Source organism: Notamacropus eugenii, chromosome 1 (assembly GCF_028372415.1).
Source record: "Notamacropus eugenii isolate mMacEug1 chromosome 1, mMacEug1.pri_v2, whole genome shotgun sequence".
NCBI classification, from domain to species: domain Eukaryota; kingdom Metazoa; phylum Chordata; class Mammalia; order Diprotodontia; family Macropodidae; genus Notamacropus; species Notamacropus eugenii.
The window spans coordinates 112252428-112277623 of record NC_092872.1 but is presented as its reverse complement, the minus strand read 5'-3'; the positions used below and the strand labels follow the sequence as shown (position 1 = coordinate 112277623).

The following is a 25196-nucleotide window of genomic DNA, read 5'->3' as shown; positions in this document are numbered from 1 at the left end:
CTAGCATTGCCATTGTTGTTCAATTTATGCCCAGCACGTTGCCACATACCCACCTATTTCACATCTGAAAAGAATTAATATGAGAGCTCTACAACTGTGGTAAATTGGTGGTTGGAAACGTTCCCCATTTTCACTTTCAAGTATTGGTTAGGGAACCTGGTGTTGAGACTGTGTATTTTAACTCATAATTACTAGTTGCAGAACTAGATTTATTGTGGTAGAATGTGAAAAGAATAGGAAATTATTTGATATTTATGATTCACATCGTGGATCACAGATTGGCTATCACTGTACCTTCTCCAAAAAAAAAAAATCAGAATCTCCTCTCCAGTTAGGTTGAATAAAATTCGTCACCTTCATCTTTCCCTCTTATCTCTACTTTTTTTTTTTCATTACTCTTAGGACTAGAGAATGTTTTAGAGAGAAATGATCTATTCCTTCAGATTGGATTGTCGATTTGAGACCTACAATGAAGGCTTAAATTTGAGGAACTGCACAATAGACAAGTAATTGAAGAAAATGCATGTCACAACTGAGCTTTATTTTCTTAAAGGAAGAATGAGGGTGTGTGTGTCTGAGGTGTGTGTGTGTGTGTGTGTGTGTGTGTGTGTGTGTGTGTGTGTGTGTGTGTGTGTGTAGTTTAGAGGCCTCTACTTAGGAAAGCCCTTGTGTTTTTTTTTATAAAAATTATCTTAATTGGACTACACTAGAAATTTCTGCCAGAAACTGATCCATTTGAATTGCTGCAGACCATAAATTTTAATGTTGAGGACTTGAAAGTCTTGGCCTCACTTGCTCTTTTCTCCACCATAACATGCTTTTGAGGTGTGAAGTAAAAAGAAAACCAGATCAGCCCTTTCACATGCCACCATTCATTTCACCAGCTCTTTAAACTAGTGCTGAGGAGTTCAATTTAACAAGAAACCAACTACCAAGTTACAAAATTTGCCACGGAAATACTGTATTTGGATGTGGCATTAGAAGAACTAAATTCAAAAGAGAACCAGACCTACCAGTCAATAAAGAAGCAAACTAATAAAAACTAGGACATTCCAAGACTTTTCAGTTAGGGTAGGGAGATTTGGTAGAACCATTTTACAGCTAATGTGTGCCAGCAAGCACTAAAGGGTATTGTACAAATAGCTGTTGAAAGTAAGGTCAAAACAAAAGGAAGCAACCAACTGAGCAATTACCGCTTTAATTAGGTGCAACTCTACAAACAATAAGGGTCAGTTAGGCGGGAACGGGATGTAGGGCTAGCATGGTCATAGGATAATCCCGACACTTCTCAAAATCAAAGGGAGCGTTCGCCCTCTTCGTGGAGGATCTGGGCAGAGCGTCCACACTCTGCAGGACTCCCTAAGTAATTGCCGAGTTCCCTACCTCACTTTGGCCGTCTACTTAGTCCAAGTAGTTAAGCCGTTTACCTCCCCAGCATGAAGAGCCTTCCTTTCTGCCGTAGGACCGAGGTGAATAATAGGCCGGGCTGGAATGTCCGGCTCTTTTGCTACCTACGCTCGCCCCTCCTCCCTGCCCCCTCTCTGTCTGGGTGGGGGCGGGGGGAATGTTTGTGCACTCCTTCCTGGACCTCGCTGCATCAAACCGCATCATGCCCTTGAAGTGACAACCTCGGGCACGTTCTTGCGGCGATTCCAAACGCCTTCTGCTCCATCAGTCTCCTTCCCTCCCATATCCTGAGACTTCAGGTAGGTGTGACAGGTGATTTTTTTTTTTTCTGAAGGGAGGGAAAAAGCGAGGGGCTTCTAATGGAAGAACCACAGGTGTTTTGAAGGAATTAAGGGCTGGGCAGGTGTGAAAACGTGCTGCTTGGGTGTCCCCGGTGATGTGTGTTTTGACTTATGATCTGTAGGATATAATCTGACTATGCACAGGCTTTTTGGGGGAAAGGCGATTGAATGGAGTGGGGGCGGGAAGAGGATGAGCGTGGGGACGCCCCCTTGTTGAAGAGTGAACAGTTTCGAGGCTGCTGCTGGGGGGCGTTTGAAGGATGCGGCGTTTGGCTGACCATGAGCTAGCACAGTACAGGATATCCTACTTCGCGTTCGAAGCTGAGTACAGCACCCCGCACAGGTACTGAGGGTTTCATCGTTGAACATTCGGTACCCTGGAGGATCAGAGAAAAGGCGGGGGTGGAGGGACCTTTTTGAGTTTAAATGAAGGGCAGGAACCTTTCAGCCGAGAGTGTAAAAGAAGCCTTTTTAAACTTTCTTTGCAACAATCTCAAGAATATAAGCAGAACAGCCCGAGTGACTCCCCGGATGACCCTTTTAAAGGCAGTAATAGTACGACCGCTTTGGTCAATTGGCACCTGGAGCAGGCTGCAGGAGGAACCGGCCAAGTCCTCCTCTCCTGCACGGCTCAGCCGGGCGGAGGGTGGGTGGCAGGTTTGTCGGGGATGACCTGTGCAGGCTGGGGAAGGAAGGGTTTAGCCTCTGCGCTCCGAAGCGCTTCGTGCCAGCGGCCGGGATTCTCTCTGGCCGTCCGAGACCGCCGCTGCGGCGCTCCCTCGGAGCCTGGGGCTCCGCCTCTTGGCGCTTTTCCAAGGAAGCCCCTCCTCCCCGCCCTTCTACAAACGGCGGGACTCTGCCTCCTCTCCTCTCTCTTTCTCTCTCTCCCAGGCCTCCCTGAAACAGGAGCAAGAGGTGGGGGTGGGGGCGGGCGAGGGTTGGGAGGGAAGATCGTTAGCATCTCGGGGCGGGGAGGGGAATTGCATGTTCGGCGCCGGCTGGTCCGTCCCCGGCTTCCTCTCCGCCTTCCCGCCACCCGGGCCGACGCGGGGACTGCTGCGAGCCGCTTTTCCACGGATCCTCCCCCAGCGATTCTCCTGCTGGTGTGACGGCGGCGGGAGCAGAGGCGGCGGCGGGAGCAGCAGCTTTAGAGTCGGAGAAGGCAAGTGTGGATTCGGGTGGGCAGGAGAGAGGCTGGGGGGAAGCAGGGGGTGCCACTCGCCTTCCACCCCCGCCCCCCTTGATCACGGCTCTGTGTCTTCAAGCGAAGGCAAAACCCGCGATGCACACCACCCGCCTGGGCTCCGTACATCTTTACACTCGGGTTCCAATGTACCCGCCCCCTCCTCCCTTTTAAGGACTGGGGTGGAGAGGATTCCCCCTCCCCCCAGGGAGGGAATAGTGTGGATCTAGGGAGGGGAGAAAAGGGGGGACTAGAAAAAAAGAGAGGTGATAAGCTTTAAGTTTTTGGAATGCAGATGTTTGTGCGGGGTGGGGGGCGTAGAAAAATCGGCAGCCTTGGGAGCTACAGCCGAGCGTCTTTAAGGGGTTTGGGTCGGGGAGGGAGGGAGCCTCGAGCGAAGTGTGCCGCTCTCTTTCCCTGTGGGGTAGTGGGAAGCCCCAGGCGTATTTGGGGGGGGGGTGACTGACGCCTAGGTGGAGAGGGAAAAAGCCGGAATCCAGGTGAGCATCGGGGGTGGGTGCGGTTTGGGACTAAAAGGTCCTCGGTTCGAGAGCGCGACCCCGCCTGGCAGCCCAGAAGGGGATGCATCCGGCCAGAGCCTCGAGGTAGCATCTCTCGTGGGCTCTTTGGAGCTGCACCTCCTCGTGCGTGGTCTTCCGGGTGGGTCGTTTGGGGATTTGCAGCAAAGCTGTCGGCAGACATGGCTCGTAGCCGTAGACACCCAGGGACGGTGGCAGGATTGTCTCTAACACGCTTTCCTTCCTCCCTAAATGGGGTCCAGGGCTCGGGAGGATGCAGCTGAGCAGCTGCATTTTCAGGTTTGCACGTGAACAGGACGCCGAGCGCCGGCGAGGGGCAGGGGAAGCCGCAGAGCGGGGTGCGCTGAGTGCAGGTTGGGCATGCCGGGGAAGGGACCCCGCTCCAGCGACCCTCCGGACTGCAGCAGCCGCACCTTGCCTTGGTGGGGGAGAGGCGGGGCGGGACCGTGCACGAGGGGACTAGGGGGGGGTGTGCCGGTGCTTGCTGCCGCGCCGTGTGACCCAGCGTCCGTGTGGTCCGTGTGTCGGGCGACGGTCAGGAGGTTGGAGGTTGTAGCTGGCAGGTCCTTTTACAGTTGCAGGAAAAGATGACCGGCGTTTCTCACAAAGCAAAAATCGAAACCATGTAGCAGAGAGCTGATTATTCCTGGGGGGATAAGCTGCAAAGCCTAATTTAAAAAAATTCAATTTGCCTGCATCTCTCTTTTCCAGACTTTGTGATTAAATGGCCTTTCTTTTACCCTGTTAACCAAAATGTGGAACACGGGGATGTGTTTAGTTGTTTTCTTTACCCCTAATCCCATGTCTTAATATAGTGGAAGTAGCGTAGGATTTGGAGTCACAAGACCTGGCTCTACTGTGTGACCTTGGACAAGTCACTTCTGTGACTAGTGTTTTTCGTGTATAAAATGACAGGATTGAATTAGATCTTTCTCCGAATATATTTCGGCCTTAAATCTAACCTTGTGAGCCTATTTCTTTTTTTTTTTCAAAATTGTTCTAAGGACTTAGGGCTCTTGTAAATGTGTATAGTGGGGGGGAGGGGGGGGAATACTGTCTGACATCAGGATACAATTCAAATCCCAAATCTACTATCTGCCTATATGACCTTGGGCAAATAGGGGCAAACAGTTCTAGACTTCACATTCTTCATTTATGAGTAGATGAGGGCATTGGACTAGATGATTTCTAAAGTCCTTTCCATGTCTATATCTGACTATAAGAATTTTTTCCACTATCATCCTGTTCTTAGTAGTTTATGACTTCATAAAGATACAACTTCCCATCAGAAGTTTTTGTGTTGTCAGCTTCATTTAAAACTAAGCTAATCACCCCCTAGCAACTGGAGATCAATTTCTTTATTCCCTTAGGTAAAGCCTATTTGCCTAAAATGACTAATGTACTGGCCTTGAAATAACTTTACTCATGAAATATTTTTCCAAGGCTTTTTTCTTTTTTCTTTTTGCTAAGGTTGTGGTAATTTGAGGAAGCCATCCTAAAAGTCTCCATTTTGTTTAGTTGGTGAAACTTTAACATGCCCACTAACAAGTCCAGACATTTTGGCATAAAAATGATATTTTTTGATCGAATAGCAAGTTGATAAGAATATTCATATTTTACTTGTTACTCTGCTACGTTTCAGGTCAAAGGTACATTTGAAAGAAGATACATTTTAAACTATCCCTTGGAAGGTAGGAAGGAAATGGACTTGGAAGTAGGGGTTCAGAGAGAAAACAAATGGTTTACGTTAAATTTTCTCAGCTCTCACTCTTACCATCTACTTCTTAAGTCTTTTTTTCCCTTGACAAATATTGTCCCCATTGGGTAATCTCTGAACAAACGCTTTTGGGGTCAAAGTCTGCTTTGAATAACTTTCTGCTGCCACCATTTGGCAAATTAAAGTTTTTTTTTTTTTTAATCTGAAACCCCTTCTTTTTGGGAGGAGGGTGCTCCTTCATTCACCATTATCTAAGATATATTGTATAGCTCACAATGTCAGCTGTTTTAAGGTAACTCCAATTATACAGAATATTAACACGTGAAATATAGAAAATAGAAAAACTTACAGGTGCTTGTGTTCCTTATACCTTGATGGACTCCTCCTATTTCACTTGTTGCCTAGATCAGTATCTTACATGTTTGGATCATTTGATTCACTGGATTTTTCTTTGTTAATTCACCCAGCGTCTTGGGGCACACATTTATTTTTTTTCTTTCCTTATTTCTCTTGTGCCGCTTTTATACATAAGCTTAGCATTAGGTTGAAATTATTACTTGAAGCAACCTAAGTCTCTCTGGACTTGGGTTTTTCCTCCATTCTGGACGCACAACCTGCTTTCACGTTTCATAGTGTTGTTTGGTCAGTCAAAGACTGTCTGATGTCTTTGGCTTTTAGGGCTTTTGTTAATTGAGTTAATCATTCCAAACTGATTGGTTGTTTCCGAACTACTCTAGATAGTGTTCTTTTATTCTAAAAGCATTAGGCTTTTTTTTTTTTTTAAACAACAACTACAAAATGGTAGACAAGGAGCCTAGGATGATCTTCACTCTCCCCATCCCCCAAACCATTTTCCTAAGCACTCAACTTTGGGCATTTGCCTCATCTCAGACATTAGCATAAAATAGCACATGAAGCAATTACTTTTTAGTTCTTCTTGCTCTAGCCAGGCTATCTATACTCTCAAATCAGCATGAAATGTGGGGAAGGAAGATTTTTGGTGTACTCCAGCTTTTCATCTATACTAATTTTGCATTGTGACTTGTGATTGTGGTGTCTTTAGAGCCAAATAATCCTGCTTCTTGATCAAATGATGTGATGTGTGGAATATTTTGAAATCTTTTAAAGCATTGTATATGTATATGGATAGGGGTTGGACCTGCCCTTTTGTAACAGTGAAAATCATCTGGTATTCGGTGCAGATTGACGACATACATGATGGCACCCAGGGTGGAGTCATGGCAGGAACCTGCATTTGAGAGAGAAGACATTCTGCACACCCCCGCCACTTGGGTGAGGAAATTCTTGTACCAATGCAAACAGGCATTTTCTGTAACTTAAAATCTTCAATGATTATTTAGAATGCTGAAAGATGGTGAAGTGATTTGCCCAGCATACACACGAAGTGAATTTAAACGTGGCCAGTTCTTTCATATTACCCTACTATCCCAAGCTGCCTTTCTACATTCATCCCTGTCAGCTATCACTCTCATTACTTGTGAAAAAAACCAGAGTGCATGTTAAGGTCATAGTTCTAGAGTTGGAACATACTTCAAAGACCATCTAGGCCAACCCCATGATTTTATGGATGAGGAAAGTTGGGAACCTTGAAGGTTCAGTCGCTTGCCTGAGGTCATCCAAATTGTGTCAAAGGTGGGATTTGAACCCATCGTCTCTGATTGGAACAGATGGTCTTTCTACTGCTTGTCACTTGCCAGCCATTGCCTTCCTTAAGAACTATTAGTCAAACTGGGAAACTTAGAGTGTGGGTTTGTCTTAAGGAGAAAAGTGTTGTGTCAGAGGGAATGGGAGCTGTTGGGTGAATTCCTGGTCAGATTCTGGTTTTGGTTCAGGGCTTTTTTGTTTGCTTGCACCTGGAAGACTGCTCTACTCTGGAGAGCCAAAGCCATTGCATTTTACCTGCTTGAGTCTAATGAGGCAAGGCCAATCAGTATTCATGGTAACTATATCTGTTACCTTTCACACATCTTTTAAACACTGACTTTGAACCTAATACTTGGTTAGCGTCTTATAGTTTCTATTGCCAGGCACTGTTAAGTAATATAAACTGTTGAAATGTTGAAATTTAGAGTCATTGATGTAAGGATAGGTTCCAAACTTCATCATAGTTTTAATAAACAGAAGCAGTTTCTGATTTAGAGTTTTTAATAACAGAGTGTTCAAAAAAATAGTTGGCATTTTCACAGTATTTTAAGGAGAGTTAATAAATTCTTTACATACATTCTCATTCTCACAACTCCATGAGGGCTTCTTAGGTGATATTGTCCCCATTTTACAGAGAAGGAAACCAAAAGTAGAGATACTGACTTTCTGAAGGTGACACAAACATGTGACTTTTTTTTTTATTTTTTTAAGCTTTGAAACCCGAAGGCCTGGTGTTTCTGAAGAAAGTAAGTTTTATAAAATGATAAATGTTGCTTTCTTGCCATCCACAAAAATGTATCAGTGATTGTCGTAATGTGAACAAAGATGGACAAAACCAAGTACACTCAACTACATTTCTGTATGTAGGTTTTCCTCATGTTCATAAAATTGTTCTTCATATTAATAACATGGAACCCAATTTATATGGCAACCAAAGTATACTTCTTTTTTCCAGAAAAATATTCAATTAAGAACACTTTAATCTTCATCCTGTAGAATTGCAATTTTCAGTGGTTGTGAGTGCAGTGACAGAAAATTAATGGTGTTTTTAAGGGGGAGTGAAAGGAAATAGGTTGAAGACTTTAGTGGATATTTTAACAACTAAGTCTTGCACTTAATGTATGCATGTACTTTTTTTATCATGAGTACTAATCTAAATAGCAGGAAGTTTATTTACAGTATTTTGAGGGGGGATTTGTATAAGATTCCCATATATGAAATTGAAGTTATATTTAATTAATTGGGCATGTGGCGGATGGGTTGTTCTTTAATAACTCAGATTGTAGAACTTCACTTAAAAACAACCAAAAAAAAATCCAAACAAATAAAATGATTGATTAACCCTTTTATTGCCAGATGTTTCCCCTCTCACATATGTTCACTTTGATTTATAGTTCTGGATGCATAATCAAATTAATTCTATCATTACTCCTGGAAAGCATGTGTCAGTTTTTTCCCTACAGCTCCACTCACCATCCCTGTAATTTTCCAGACCGAAATATCCCTCCTGGCCACTACTGACCTATGGATGTTGTCCCCCCCATTATAATATAAACAGTTTGAGGACTGGGGTGTGATCTTCAATTTTGTGTCTGTATTCCCAGCACTTAACACAGTGCTTGGCACATAATAGGTACATAATTGCTTTTTCATTAATTTATTATACAGCAGAGATAGAACATTATAGAGAATTAGAAGTTTTTCTTGATTATCTGTGGTCTAAAGAATTAATTAGAAATCTTGAAAGAACCAGTAATTTTTCATGCTGCTTTTGGATTTTAAAAATAATTTTTCATTAGTTGAAATGTTTTGGGAGTTTATTTTTTTTTAATTCTTTCTCCATCTAGCAGCCATTTACCTTTTATCTCAATCCCTAACTTTGTGGGTATTGGGTGGGAAACTTAAGTGGTAAAGTTCATATTAGTCTCTGTTTTTGACTGATAACTTACTTACACATTGATAACTTGTTTAGAAATTCTGAAAAGAAATCAAATTGGTTAGCTCCACATTTCCAACAAAATTGTTTGCTTTGTATAAATGTATGAACTTATTTGTGTATGGACATTCATGTGTATACTTCAGTATTTCAAGGATCTGTGATCTTAACTCAGATGTCTACCATTTCACATAGCCTTTGTCTCATGCCTTAGTATCATGTCCTCTTGAATTGCTATGGCACAAACAGTATACATTTTACCCATTGGCCAAGGACCCTATGCTCTAGTTTGATAGATTCAGAGCCTCTTTTCTGGTTTATCTGTGCTTGTCCTTGGGAGACAGATGTACAGTTTCATCCTGCAACCAGTGCTTCAAACTTTTCTTAATTGGTAGCCCATGCCTTACCTTATTCTCTGAAAGCATCAGAGAACTTTAGTGGGGAAGTAAAGAGTGTGGTGGTGACCTTAACTTTTTTATGGGAGTTATCCATAAATTAACAGTGTCACTGAAGATGAAATCTTGAAACTTTCTAAACTGATCTTAATTTTAGATAGCTTGAAAATAAATATTTGCTTTTGAACCCTAGCTTTATAATAAATGCTATTCCAGAGGTTTGTGGTATGAAACAGTCTTAAAGGTAGAAATGCCTTAATGATGAAGTATTTAGACTTTTGTAACCAAAAGCTTTTGGCTAGAAATCAACAAGAACCTGGTTTATCCTGAATTAGACTTATTATGAGCAGTGCTTTGATGAAGTTCCAGTGTACCTAGGAATGTAGGTGTCTTAAACAGCCATTTAAGCTGTCTTGTTAGACTTACCAGAGCTCTGGAGGATTTATTTTACAGCAGTTCTAATCTGCTGTTGTTAGAAGAGTCACTTTTGCCCCTTGGTGCAATCAGAACTAAACATGTTAGTTGTTTGTCTTTAAGTGCCTCATGTACCTACCTGTAACCAAATGCTTCAGGTCCCCGGTTAATAAAACTCTTCCTGATCAGTTTGTGTTATAGGTTTTCTTTCTCTGGCATCTAATATGAATTTAATCTCGGCAAATAGGAAGGACAGGACAGGACTGGAAGTCTAAAGTTTTTAAAGTATTTGACAGGAGATGCTGGTGCTAATTATATATTTGGGCATTTAGCCTTTCTGTGACTGTTTGCACTTAAGTAAAATGGACACAATAAAATTCTTCCTCCTATTTCACAGGGATGCTATTAAAGAAATAAAAAATCTAAAGAAGTGAAGGGGCGACGTGTTCTACTATAGCTAGAATTCCACTTTTTTTCCACGGAGCTGCTAATGGACAGTGGCCTTCTTGGGTGAATTTTTACAGTGTGTATAGCATATATTTGCCATTGTAATAAAGATAAATCTGAAACCACAGGGTATTTTTTTTAAGGTTGTTACTTTATTTCTGTGCCATGTTTATAGCTGATCTTGACTTGTAAGAGCACAATTTTATTTTATTTCTTTATGGGTTGCCACTCCCTCCCTGCATAAAGAAGTGGGATGTGATGGAAAAATGCTGCATTTTGGAATCTGAGGGTGTAGGTTAAAATTTCTGTCTAGGTGTCCACTTTTCTGGTTATCTTGGTCAAGTTATTGAACCTTTCATCTCCTTTGTTTTTTTAATCTATAAAATGTAAGAGTTGAACTGGATGACCTTTAAGATCCCTTGTTCTAAATCTGATATTATGATTAAATTTCAAATTACTTTATAGGTAAGTTAATGGTCTACAAGTGACGTTGATATCAGGCATATTTTAAACATGCCTTTAATCTGCCTTAATGTTAATTTCATCCTCCTGTGATGTATATTAATTTCTTTTAAGCCCTAGTCAGGGAATTTGTTTCTATTTTATGAAGTGGAATTGTGAGGAAACAAATTTATTTCCTGTTCATTCCCCAAAAAATCATGGGGAAGGAGGGAAACTTGCTTACCAAGACATTTTGTCATCTGGAGCTTCATTGGGAGATAGGCTTTGACTTCAAAGATGCTGCCACTATTTGGGGTTAAAACTTCTGGATTTGCTGGCGTCTTGTCCTCTGTCCTTTTTATAACTCCTCTGTAAAAGTGATGATCTTTTTTAAAAAAAAAAAAAAAAAAAAGAATGTCCTGCACTTTAGGATCCTTACTACAATGGCAAATATATGCTATGTATATAGTAAAAATTCACCCACTAGCAACTGTCCACTACCAACTCAGTGACAACATGGAATTCCAGCTATAGTAGGATATACATATAATAACCCTTCCTATTTTGTTCCTATGGCATTTTCCTTGACTCACAGGAGTCAACTCATTTAGGTGAGGTGCACAGCTAACCTTAAATTGAAGGAATATGAAATCATCAGTACAGTGTCAGGTTTTCATTATGAAGGTGTTGCTTGTCAGACAGTTAACTTTAACCATTTTGTGTTGTCAACCTGTATATAGTGCAGATGTTTTTCAGGCTTCTCCCAAATGTGCTGTTATCCATTCTGTCACCGCCACCTTGTCTTCTCCTTTCTATAACTATTTTCCTTTTAAGGGTATTTCATTTTCCTCCCCCTCTCCTTTCTGAGGTCCTGATTCCACTCCTGTCTCCAGCCCACTAGATGTCACCCATTTGCAGCTATCTCTGGCAGTCTTTGGCTCCACCCACTCACGTTGCCCTCTGCCTGGCTTTCTTTGACAATATCAACTTTGTTTTTCTGTGCAACATGTGCTGTTTAATTTTTTTTTCAGCTAACAAGCATTTATCATCCCTTCCCCCCAATTGAGGGGAACAAAATAGAAAAGCAAAAAACTTGTAATAAATTTGCATTCAAGCAAAACAAATTCTTACATTGACCGTATCCCAGAGTAGAGTCTGTAACTTTTCAGTTAGGAGTGTGTTCTTCATTCTTGTGTATTTATGAATTTACATGCAGTGCCTCCTCAAAATTATATAGTCATTCTCTTTGGGAAGAAGGACTTTTTTCTACAATTAAATTTGTAGATGATATTTATTAACTTTTTATGTTTTGTTCCTTTTAAGGTGAAGGGTTGCCACTCCCCTTAAGTGTGTTTAACTAATCTGTGCAAAACAAGTCTCTTAAAATTCATCTCTACTGAGAAGAAAAAGGAATTTGGACAGCAGTGTAAGGAGAAGGGCCCTGGATTTGTTATCTGAAGAACATGGGTTTGAATTTTGACTCTGCTACTTACCCTGTGACATTAGAGAATTGAATTTGCCTGGGTGAGACTTAAGTTTCCTCATCTGTAAAATGAGAGATTTGAGCTGGATGAGAAGTGGTAAAAGACATGATGATTGACCCTCATTCCTTACGCCTCTTGAGATTCAATTTGTAGTAGTATTTGTTATGAAAAGCTTCATTTAATGAACACCGTGGGCAAGACCTCGTAGGAAAGAAGGTGGTATAAAATACAGTTATTGGACCTAACAGTCATAAGAATTAGGTGGGATTTTGATAAGCAGAGGTTGCAATAGGACATACAAGGCAAAGTGAAAAACATGGGGAAAGGAGATAACCGTGTGTATTCAGTGAAAAATAATACAATTTGTATATAAAAGTGAGTCAAATTGAGATTGGGAAATATGGCTAGAAAGATAACGTTAACATTAGATTGTGGATTGCCTTGAATTTTAGTCTTTGCTAATAAGTATTTTTTAAAAATGCTTTCTAATAATGGGCAAGTGACAAGATAAGTGAGATTACTTGAGGAAAATGAATCTGGCAGGGCTGTGCAAGGAGTTAGTATGGGCAGAAAACTGCTAGAAATGAGGGTTGATAACAAAGTTTAGCTAAAACAGAATTCATACCCCCAAGGAACTTAGAAAAACTAGATGAAAGTCTGAATGGGCATTTGGGAATGGGAATGGGGGAACAAAGGGAGGAAAGAGGGTTGAAAGACTTGGGCCTTTCAAAATGTGTGCAGTTTTTAAAAAATACTGGCTTTGTAGAAAGACCTGGGTTTGAATCCCCTCTACCATTTTATTACCAGTATAAATTTTGGGGCAAGTCACATCATCTTTGGACTTTGGTTGCTTCAATTGTAAAATATTGGAATACATAATTTCTAAAGTTGCTTCTCTCTAAATTTGATATGGATGAAGTCTTACTTTGTGAAATGTGCAGAGGGAGTTGATTCTGTTTTATCCTCCAAATGTGAACTTAGGGGCCAGTGAGTATTTCGGTAGTGAATTGAACATATTCAGAATCTTGTGAGATGAAGAAAGACAAATGCAGTTTTAAAAAATCATCTTAAAAAGAAGGATTTTAAATGATGTGAAAGTTGATGAAATTTACTACAGTGTTATTTTCTTCATGTTACTTCTAGGACTTTGTTCTAGATGGAATCCAGGGGTTTAATCTTAGACACTTATTAAATATTAAGGTATTTATACTTTTTTATGATTAAAGTCTTATGACTCAATACTAACAGTGATCCTTAAGTTGAATAAAAATATGTGAAATGTGAAATTTTTTTTGGAAAGCACATTAAAGTGTGCAATTTTCTTAATGCAATTCTACAAATCCTTTTGAGGGCCTGCTGATGTAACAGATACTGTAGCCTGTTGGGAAACTCTGGGTTTTGGAAAAATGTGTGGAATTAGCTGTGAGATCCCACTGATTAGCTAGAAGTTTGTACTGGATCCTAGGAGGCTAAATTTTTCTCTCTCTCCCCCCCCTCCCCCAGTTATTAAACAGAAATTGTTAACATTTGAGAAACCCATAGAACAGTGGCTCTTAGCATTTCTTTGGCCGTTTGCTGAAACCTGTGAACCCTTTCTCAAAAGAATGTTTTTCAACTCATAAAATACAATGTATAGAATTAAAAGGAAACCTTGTAAAGTGAAAGTTTTTTTCCCCCAACTCTGAAATCTGTCTTTGGACCCCAGGTTAATAACTTCTGCCATAATATATTATGTAGAGCAGGTGTATCTGTCTTTTTACATTACAATGCATACTTAAGGAGGCCTCTGGGACTGTTGACTTGTCTTAATCTCAGTTCTTAGTACAATATCTTATACATTAGTACTTAGTTAATGTTTGAATTGAATTGAATTTTTTTTCTAATGAATTAATTGCTTTCGTGAATTCTGAACTAATATAAATTTTGTTTTTAAGACAAATTTTATTGGACTAATCAAGGAGATATCGGACCCTTTGTCGTTTATCACCTTTTTACTTTTCTCAGCAATATAGTTTAAAACCACAGGAATAGCAATGGAGGTAGAAATTTTGCAAAATTAATCTTAATAGAATTCCAGAAAACTTCTGAAAGAAGCATACTAACTACTTCTTAATGAAGAGATTTTGGACTTGGCATGTTGTAGAATAAGATTTTTTTTGGAAATGGTCAATGCTGAAATTTGTTTTGAATATGTTTATTACAAGATCCCGCCCCCCCCCCCCCCCCCACCATGGGCTGCGGGAGGAGAGTGGGAGACAAAATAATCAGAAAAACAATTAAAAACATGTTAACTTTGAAAATCTCTGCCCAGATATTCACAAATAACTAGGTGTTTTTTATTTGTTACTGTTCCGATTCCTATTATTTCTCCAAAGTGTATTAGACTTTTTCCTGTCCATTGCCCTTCAAAGTGTCTCTTTGGTTTCTCCATTTCTTAAGCCTTAATTTCAGCCTTTTATATTAACCTTTCTTTTCTTTTTCTAGATATCCTTCTACTTCTTACCCAAACCCCAAAGGTTCTCCCTTTAATTTTATGCCATCTTCCTTTCCCAATTCCAAGCATCTACTTATGTCATTGTGTTTTTAGGAAAAGAAACTGTAAAACTTAATAGGACTTTATTAGGTGCTATAAGAGGACTAATAATTTTTCCTTAAACTCATTCCTAATGAGCTTTTTATTTAAAAAAAAAAAAAAAAGAAAAAATCTTCAGATAGCTTTAAAAAAACCTTGAAGGACTGATCTTCAAATATTGTAGAATAATGTTGCATTTTTTATCTGTCGTCTTTGGACTCCTCACCCCACCCCAACAACTGCATATGAATGTGGTGTCTGGAAGAGTATGAGATAATTAGCTTTCTCTTTTCTGCCCTTCACACTCTCCCATTGGTAGTAATCTTCTCTCGGAACTTACAATAGTGTTTTAAAAAAGAATGGCTAATACATAATATTAAGTGATGTATTAAACTTTACCACCGTATTAAACTAATTTATCTTGAGGTCAGAAATAGTGTCTTCAGTGTCTTGTCTTTATTAAATTTTGTTTTTCTTAGCATGAAGCATTCTGCTTTACCCTCAAAATATAGGATGTTAGTAAATGTAAGTCTCGTAATTTCTACTTAGTATGAGTATTTCAAAAGTATATTTTTCCTTGAGAGGTAGATGCATAATGAATAGGAGAGGGCTAGCCTTTGAGTCAGAACCACCTTTCTTCAAACTCTACCTTGGACACATACCAGTGTAACCATGGATGAGTCTCTTTAACTTTGAGTAATGATAGTAGCTAACATTTGTATAGTATATGATGTTTACAAAGTACTTTAAAATTTTCTGGATTTTATTCTTTCAACTACCCTGAAAAATGGCTGCTGCTGTTGTTCTCATTTTACTGATGTACATATATGCAGGTTAAATATTTTGCCCAGGATCCTGCTTTAAATATCTGAGGCAGGATTTGAACTCCTGGTCTTCCTGACTTCAGATCTAGCTCTGTCTCTCTATCATTTATTTAGTTGTGCAGAAGCCCAGAGTAATCCACAACCAAACTTGCTCATCCAAATCTCTGGTAGAATTTCTTACTATACTGGGAGCTCCCTGTACTGATAAAATCTGAACCCCACCAAAAACAAAACACCATCTCTCTATGACTGTCAAAAAGCCTGGTGCCAACAGTTAAGGGAAACTTTGTGTATGTTTAGTGAAATTAATATTGATAAATTTTAAATAGGTAGAGAATATTTCACTGCATACTTCATGTTTGTGATTCAGGCTCATGTTTTTAAAATTGAAAAACTGACCAGTCCTCAATGTTTACTTAGCTTAACTTTGCAGGTGTCTAGAAGCATCACTCAGGTGCTAATAAACCTGTTTAAGATCAGAAGTGTTTAATTCTAACAACTTTATTTATTCAATCACTTTAACGTTCATCAGCCTTGACATTCCCAGTCAGACTCTCTCTTACTCCCTCAATCCACCTCCATTCCCTTTTCAGTGCTGGGGAGGGAGTAAGAAATAAGACCAGCTGTTTTGTGAATTATTTTACCAGGTATTCTTTCTCCCATGAGGTTTGTTACAGTTAGCTTAGTTTCAAATGACATATAGTTAAAGGTATATATGTGGGTAAATAAAATTAAAAAATTTTGAGGTTTTGGCTTTGGAAAGAAGCACTACTACAGGCTTAAGTATGAAGCTGATATGGGTATACTGGGATGAATGGATCCAGAATTCATATGTCCCCATAATGCCTGTAAATGATGTAATGAAATGTGGGCTTCCTTTTGCCTGGAGAGTTGGTGCCACTTATTGGAACAAATATGTTCATTTTTTGATAATACCTTCAAGTGAATCCTTATTTCACAGGGGAGGACTAATAGTAAATAACAGAGGTGAGAAGTTTTGAGGTTTTAAAGGGGTGGATAAATCTGGCACTAGCATAATCTGTCAAACACCATGTACTTAATTTGTCAATCTCTTTCTTACACCTAAGACCATAAACACAGCTGAGATATAAAACAGTAAGATGGGGTAACCGAGGCAGCAACAGCTTCAGGTGAATTCATAGCCAAGAGTCTCTAACTTCCCACTCCCTACATTTTGTTACTCTTGAGAGAGAGCTGGGTTATAACCTCTTCACCCCTTTTCTGTCTTTTTAAAGATTGAAATTACAGTAAAAATTCTGTGGTTGAGTAAGAAGAAATCAGTTATTGAAAGGCCCATAGATTGTTGTTAATTTTAAAATGATCTAGGAGAGGCAACATAATATAGTAGTGGACAGAGAAAGATCTGACCTTAGAACCTGGAAGACCTGGGTTTAGATCCCATACTCATGCTACTTTATGACCATGTCAAGTTACAAGGTGCTTGAGTGTGTGTGTGTGTGTGTGTGTATGTATGTATGTATGTGTATGTGTGTGTGTGCGCGTGCGTGTGTGCCTGTGCCTGCCCCTGTACATAATCAGCTTTCTAAGACTAGAGGTCAGAAACAAATTGCTGACCTGCATCTGTGGAGTTTCTGTATTAGGAGTTTTCCCTCTTTACTCATGTTTGGGACCCTTTCTTGTATACTTTATAAACTTAGCAGGGTGTTTGGTGTATATGAAGGATTAGAAAAGGAACATGGACTCAGCAAGATCCAAGTTCAAGTTGCCATCTAACACATCTGCTGTGTGACTGTGGGCAAGTCACTTAACCTTGAGAAATGGCAGGGAATCTGCCCTGGTAGAGGAACTTCCTTATCAGGAGCTTGAGCTTTCTACGTTGATGAAATCTTAGGATAGCTTGAAAAGGGGAAAGGACATTTTTTATGCTTTTAATGACTAGGTTTTCGACAAAACTTAGGTTTGTAGTTGGGTTCTTTTATAATCCCTCCCTACTCCCCATTCTCTTCCACTGAAGACAATTCCTGTTTAACTTTACTTATCTGAAGAAATTTGCTACAAAAGGCTTATACACATATTTCAGAATTTTGGTTGATAATTTACATACCAATAGGGACCTCAAAAAGATATTGCTTGTGAGTTGCAGATCAAGGCAGAACTTTGATAAATCTTAATCTCATTCAAATGATCACATCTTCACCTCCAGTTTACAATAGCAGTGCTAATACTAGGGAAAAGTGACATTTAAAATACTTTAAAAATTGATATTTACAGCATGGAGAGTTTTTTAAAGAAAAAAATGCTTTTATTCAGAGGTAAAAATCAGATATGCTACTGATTTTTGCCAGAATTTGAATTGACGCAGGAATTTTAGTAAAGCATATTATCTGATGTTTTTCAGTCAGAAGTTCCCAAACTTACTTGGCCTATCCTCTTTTCAAAAAAAAATTACTGGGAGGAGGTGCCCCAGGAAGTCTTTCTTTAACCTTTTAACTTTTTAAAAAATTTGTATCATTTAAAAATATATCAAATTTTTTAAGTTTTGCATCTTAAATTTAATAATTTATTGTAAATTATGGGATTTTTTTCCTGCATTGAAATTTTGATGCAGTATGGCATCATGCCACTGTATAATTGTAAACAAGCCATTACATGCACATATTCCTGCAGATGCATGCTGGACTTCCCAGCAATGCAAGAAGCTGGCGTGCCAACACTTGCTTGTTAAGACCTATCAGCAACTTGACCACTGATGGTTATAATTCGCATTTTGTATGTTTATTTGGAAAATAATGTAATCACTATCAAATTAGCTCTGTTATGCAATAGATGGAACATGTACAAACGGTTTTTCAGAATTTTCTTCTCTTCTTTCCTTATGCTTCCACTGTCCCCTTATTTTCATTCAAGGCCATCCAGTTGTACCCCAGGCTAATCCTTCCTCCCCCATTGTTTCAGGGTTCCCCTCAGTGGGCGGTATGGCCTACTTTGGGAACCTTTGGTTGCTGTTAAGCCTGTGAGGTGATATTTTTTTAATTCATATTAGAAACTTTTAGTAGTATGGTTTCTTAATGAATTGAATTCTTGTGAGTATCTTCAAAAAGATTTTCAAGTGCAATATTTTCCATTATTTCCCTTTACCCAGGTGACTATCAGCAGCCCAAATTAATGCTATTTTAGTACTAGTACTGTTTCATTTCTTTATTATTGTCCTTGCTTGCATTGGAATTCTTATTTTAATTTGCATAGCTGAGAATCTTGTTCTTAAATATATGTAGAATAATGTATTCAACAGCTCTGTGTTTGACAAAAGTCTATTTATACAAATTGTGTCTTTACTTATAAAAGCTCTACATTTATTATAATATTCTATAGAGTATCAAATGATGAACCATCAGGGTAGTTAATTTTTTTTAAGGCTAGAATTGGATGAGGAACAGACCTGAAATCTGTTAAGTCAGTGATACATCTATTTAGACAGGAAAAGTGCCAACATACTAGAGACATTCAGCTAGAGACATTCAGCTGTGGTTCCCGTTAACCTCCAGTTTACCCTTTTTGGAGAGTGTAGGGAGTTGATTAAAAAGATTTCACCAGTTTGTTAAATTTATATTTGAATTACTTACTTTGTGACCTTGGGCAAATAATTCACCCACATCACCTTGGTTTCCTTATCTTTTAGAAAAGAGGGGTGGCTATATAGTCCTTTTTAGCTCTAAATTTGTCATGTTGGTGGTAATATTATAAGAATAAACAGTATGATAATATGATATAGGGGAGTTAGATGAGGGATATTTCATAGCTTTGGGAAATTGTTGTGGGCATCTTGGGCAAACTGTTGTCCCTCAGTTCTTTTGTCTGTAAAGTGGGGATAATGATATTTTTTCATCCCAACTCACGGGCTTATTTCAAGGTTCTATAATCTCAGAGCTCAATGGACTTGAGCTATTACTAAAATTGATTTTGGTGTAGTCACCTGATCTTTCAGTTTCACATTTCAAGTCCCTTCTGTCTCATTTATAACCTTATCTGTCTGGAAGATAGACCAGAAAATTTCCAGAACCCTCTTGGATCCATTTAGAGATGGAAATAACAGCAAACTCTACTTTTAATGCTTAGGGGTCATTCGTCATTCAGTTCCCAGGCTACTGGGCTTTCTAATTCAAGCCAAATATTAACTTTTGTATTCTGTTTCTGGGTAATTTAGGTTCTTAATGTTCTCTTCTGTTGTTCCATACCCATGTAGCAATCTTTTTGTTCAATAAGTAATTTATAATAATTTTTAAAATTTACAGATTTGTAAGAACTTTGAAACTTAAATTTAGAATTTTAAAACTACTTAAAATTAAAATTTAAAATCTTTAAAAATCTAATGGATTGCAATGGCCAAAGAATTCGTCACCAAGTGACCAAACTACTAGCCTCAGCTAGGCTATAGTATACCCTGAAGGTAGATAGGGATTTGGAATAAGAAAAATTCCATTAAAGTTACATTTTTAAGCCCTATCAGGACTTATCTGTGTTGCAGTGATTCATCCCTTGAAATCCCAAGGTTACCTCCATACCATATTGAAGCATCTCGCAGTAGGATTCTTGAATTTTTTTTGTACACAGAGGGCCTCCACATTCCCTTTCATATTAGTACTGTATTTTAATGATGGAAATGTTAATGGAGAGTTAATCTTTTAAAAAAAAAAAATGAAAGAATAGAGGAAGGTTGAGAAGGTGACGTACAAGCTGGGCAATTATGCTATGGTATTAATTTTAATATTTTAAAGTATATATGACAAGTTTAACAATCTTCTTTGTTTACTGAAATACTTGAAATTGAAAAAAAGTTATTGCCAAGATTGGGTTAGTTTTATTGTAAGGAAAATAAAGAGAAAGACTGAAGCGCTTTACCATTACAGAACACTAGAAATGTGAAGTTCTTAGATTCTCATGCTCTTTTTAGAGAAAGAAATTTCACACTTCCTTCCCCAATGACATTCTTTTATCTTAATTCAAGTCCTGTTTAAAAAAAAAAAAAAAGTGACCTTATCACAAAAAGTAAATATGCAGTAAGGGAAGTAGGTGGCTACTTAAGAAAATTAGATTTCATTCTAAATAGGTGGAGCTATTTTAAAAAATCACAAAATATTGACTTAATGGCAGTTAAATTGATGTAAAGAGTCTCCCTACTATTCTCACTTTCAAGGAGGTAACCCCTTTTGTAAAAATGTGGTTTTCCCCAGTCTGAAGGGCCAAGTGAAATAAGGATTAGAGCCTGGCCTTCCAGTGTAAAGTTAATGAAAGTTGAAATTTCTTTGCCACAATTTAGGATGGCAAATTTAAATGTTCAAAATTTAATAACTGACTAGAATTTGAAGTTGGACAGCTATTGGAGCTCTATTTTATAGGCTCTTGTAAACTTTGGGTGTTAACATTTTCAGTGAGGTCTTCAGTTTTTCCTCCTCCAGGCCTTTAATAGTTAGTGTATAGATAGTTCTGTATTTCACTACCTCACCTTTTTTACTGAGTGAAATGAAATACTAAAGACTTAAGAAACTTTAAGAGATTCTCAATGAAACCTTCACCCCTTTTTGTAAGTAAATCATGGAGTATCTTGTTTGCAATATAGTAGAGCAGAAAGTAGGTGCTTGGAATGAGAAAAACCAGCACCCATAATGTAATAGCTCTGTGTCCCTGAGCACAACAAATACTATGAACCTTAATTATCTTAGTTGTAAAATGAGCATAGTACTTCTTGTAATTTTTACTCATAGGGTGGCTGTCACAAAAGGGCTTTTGAAACTTTGACACCTGATGAGCTTATTAGTTTTGTCTGGACTTTTCATTGGTGTGGGGAGTTTGCATACTGAGAGTTTACCTACACCAATATAAACACTCAACTCCTCTGTACCTTAGCCTTAAGGTTGCCCATTATGTGTATGGCTAATGTGTATGAGATGGGGTCTGGACTTCCAACGAGGTCTTCCAGAGCCATGCCCCTTATCCATTCTGCTGTTATTATTATCATTTGTAGAAGCAATAATTGCAATCTCTCAGGGTGTTTTCCTTGCTTCTCTTGGGCACTTCCTCATATACAAAGTTAATCATGACTGACTGGAATCAAAATGTTTCATCTGTGAGGGTCTTTGGAGATCATCTGGTCCAGTCCCTTTCTTTTTTACAGGTAAGGAAACCAAAGCTCAGAGAGATGAAACACTTCCTTTCTTTTATTCATCTCTCAATTTCTTCCCTTTCCTCCTCCCTTTTCTTTCTGAAAGAGAAAAACAGTCTAAGAGCTTTTATACACTGTCACTAATCCTTTTCTTTTCAAAAACAGAGTCCCCCTTAGCACTTTTCTTGAATTGGAGGAATTTCCCTGTGCTCTTAGTTTTTGGAATCTTAATCTAGACATAATGTAGTGACTGGTACTGCAGTCATCCTTGGATCTAGTAGATGTTATTCCATGTGTTAAGTGCATGATACATTGATGACATCCTTCTCCATGACTGTTACACCACTTCACAATATTTCATTCCTAACTTATTTGATTCTTCATCTTTTTGTTTCCCTCCCTTGTCTTACGTTAATAATTACTGACATTTATATGGCACTTTGAGGTTTGTAAGCTGTTTTACATTTGATCTTCTAAAATATGATCATAAGTAATATTGGACATCGATACCACCAATTATATTGTCTTTTCAGCTATTAACATTTAAATAAATTAAACGTAACCTATAAAATGTCATAATTTCTCCTTTTGTCTCCCACTGGAATTATTCCCATTCAGTTTTCCTTTCATATGGCTCCAGTTTATATGTAATTTGTTCTTTTGGGGTTTTCTTTTGACTTTTCATTGATTCCTAAAGATCTTTCAATGTTTCTGTTCCTCACACTTGTCAGTCTTAACTGAATTACAGTATTCTTTTACATTGTGGGACATTTAGATTGCTTCCAGATTTTGTTATTAGAAATGAGATTAATGTGAAAATCTTAAAATAGAGCTTTTTTGAGCTTAATAATTCTTTAAGGGGATATTTCCAACAGAATAATTTTTGTATCAAAGCATATTTCATGTGATCTTCACACCAACTTTATTAGGCAAATAGTATAGATATTATCATTTTTATAGATGAGAAGCTTCAGGCTCAGTAAGGTTCATTGACAATAGGCAATAAGTATTATGAGTCAGTCACTCCTCTTGTCTTCTGTGCTTCTTGCGCAGTATTCGTATTTTATTGTCCTACCTTGTATCACCAGCTCTTGATCTGTATAAATGTTATTCACATCGTGTATCACCCATGGTGAATTTTGAACATTGGCACTGCTTCTCATTACACAACATGCTTCCCAACACCTACCAGGCATGCACTGAGGGAATATAAACTAATTTTAACAACTTAAGCAGAACATAGTTAGGAAGGCAAATCTCCTACCCCCATAAAACCTACATAGTGAATGTCAAGGCTGGATAGCAGTAGCTTTTGTATTTCTGGTCCCCCGAATTAACTGAGCTTAAGTAATAAATAATTTTTTGTGTTATTGCTTCTCAAATTTACTAGTGCAAATGTGAATCTTAATATTTAAGGATGTAGTCAGCTCATCCAAGTTTATAATTTAATCAGCATGCTTTCTATTTCAACATGTTTGCCATGTACTTGACATATTAAGTAGAAATGTCTTATGAGCAGACAGTTACAGAATCCCTTCTCCTCCTTTACTGCTTAATCTCTTTCCGTCTCTGGATTGTCCAAGTCACTGTTTACCTATTAAACTAGTCCGGGTCCTACTCTATTACCCACTGCTATTTCTGCTTAGATACTTAATTTTAAGAAAACTAATTTTCTTTGTAGAAACTGCTGCCAAAAGCCAAGTTGGAGCATTAATTTACTGCTTGGGATCATAGAATCATTTATAGCTGGAAGAGATCTTTAAGGGTTATTTGGTACAACCCCTTCATTTTTTTTTCAGTCGGTGAAAATGAGGCCTGTAATAGATAAGATGACCTGCCGAACATCACAGGGGTTGTAATAAATATGTCTGGTATTTGAACCCAGACTCTATGACTCATAATCTTGGCTTTTAGACAGTCATTTAATTCTAAAAATATGTGTTAAATGAATGGTAATTTTTTCATTGTTTAGTTGTTTTCAGTTGTATCCAACCCTTTGTAACTTCATTTGGGGTTTTCTTGGCAAAGATACTGGAGTGGTTTGGCATTTCCTTCTACAGCTCATTTCTACAGGTGAGGACCTGAGGCAAATAGGGTTAGCCTAGGGTTACCTAGTGAGTTTGAAGCCAGATTTGAACTCGGAAGATGAGTCTTCTAATTCCAGACCTGGCACTTTTTCCCAATGCTAATTTTACTCCTGCTTCACTCCTACCTTTAGCTCCATGAATTTCATTGGTATGGATACTTCTTTCACTGATTTCTTTTTCTCCTTCTGTTCCTGATCATAGATATGAATCTAGAAGAGAAGATCTTCAAGGCTCTCCATCTAGTTTAACTCTCTAATTTTGCAGATAAAGGAAAATGAAATCAAGGAAGTTACTTGTTCAAGTTCACATTCATGGTAATGTGAAAGGTGAGATTTGAACTCAGGTTTTCTGATTCCAGAGTCTGAAGTCTTCATGAGCTGTAACTAAGGTCAGGGTTAAGAACCCCATGGAATTTAGCTAGCCTAATTCTTGAAGGACAGATATTGGTAGTCTGTCCTTAGACATGTATTCTAAGCCTTCTGAGATTGGTAAAACCTGCCAAAGCTTATGTTTTCTGGTGTAACTTTGGGGCTAGCTCTCACCTTTATGCCATGACAAATTATACTAAAATAGCACTTCAGTGGAAGAAAATAGTAAGAACTAAGAAATAGTTTGGGGTAAATATTAAAGCAAAAGGAAAGAAGAGATTAGGAAATAGAAGCAAAAATAGAAAGTCTTTTTCATCAAGTTTGCTTGTTTATTTGACACACACTGAAAAAAAGAGGATACAGAATGTTACTATTAAAAAGACATGCATTATCATTGATTGTGGACATTCAAAGATCAGTAGATATACAGTGACTAAACTAGTAAAGATATACACTGACAAATTACTGGCCCCAACTTTTATTTCTATAGATGATACCCTCTAGTATTTGTGAGAGCGTTTTTGTTTTAAGTATCTTTTCAGTAAAAGCCTTGCACAAATCTCATTTTAATACCAACACTTGATTTTAAGAGTCTGCCTTTCAAACTAGATAGCACTTGAGAACTTATTTGATATGACGCTCATTTTTGAAAACACTTATTCTGCTTAGTTACAGTTTTTCTCTTATTTCAAGTTCAACTTCTTTGCATGAACCAAAGCCCTTTGAAACCTCCATATTTCCTTCTTTTGCTTGAAGGAATTTGATTTGCTTGATAGAAGTTCACATTTCAGTCTGAGAGCAAGGGAATTGGTTCTCATTTGTCTTCAGTCAGCTCAGCATGTAGCATCATCAGCTAGTTCACTTTTTCTAGGATAAGATTGACATCTGCTTGATTCCCTTCTCCTACCCTCCACCCCAACAGATTATATGGACCTTTGTGCAGGTACCTTAATCAGTTGCATAGCACAGAATACAGGTGCTTAATAAATCTTTGTTTTAGTGATATTTACCTATTTGAATCTATGCTGAAGACCACTGTTAAAAAATTTTAATTGGGGGATGATCAGGGAACAGGGTCCTTGGTTAATAACCATATGGAATCAGACATTTACAGTTGTAGAAATGAAACCTTAGATCATTTTGGTAAAAGTTTCATTTTTCAGATGAGAAAATGGCTGGGCAACTAATTTATCAACATTAGTAAAATACTAATACACTAAAATTATTCTTAACA

At 38.2% G+C, this 25196-nt stretch overlaps 1 protein-coding gene and 1 long non-coding RNA gene across 9 annotated transcripts in view; both read left to right on the top strand.

The window, feature by feature from the left end:
- Window positions 1-1873: 1873 nt before the first annotated feature.
- ELAVL2 (ELAV like RNA binding protein 2) overlaps window positions 1874-25196 on the top strand; it is a 167865-nt gene continuing 144542 nt past the window's right edge. For 6 of the 8 annotated variants that reach the window (XM_072612251.1, XM_072612288.1, XM_072612260.1 and 3 more), the window contains exon 1: window positions 1899-2091. In XM_072612251.1, coding sequence (XP_072468352.1) covers window positions 2009-2091 — 83 coding nt within the window. In that variant the 5' untranslated portion in view covers window positions 1899-2008. Of the gene's footprint in view, window positions 2092-25196 lie in introns of all 8 variants that reach the window. The other 2 variants (XM_072612279.1, XM_072612268.1) reach the window with 2 other exon arrangements.
- Window positions 6391-10171, top strand: LOC140505852 (uncharacterized). Its single transcript, XR_011967681.1, has 3 exons — window positions 6391-6480; window positions 7564-7598; window positions 9995-10171. It is a non-coding gene; the product is annotated as an uncharacterized lncRNA (long non-coding RNA).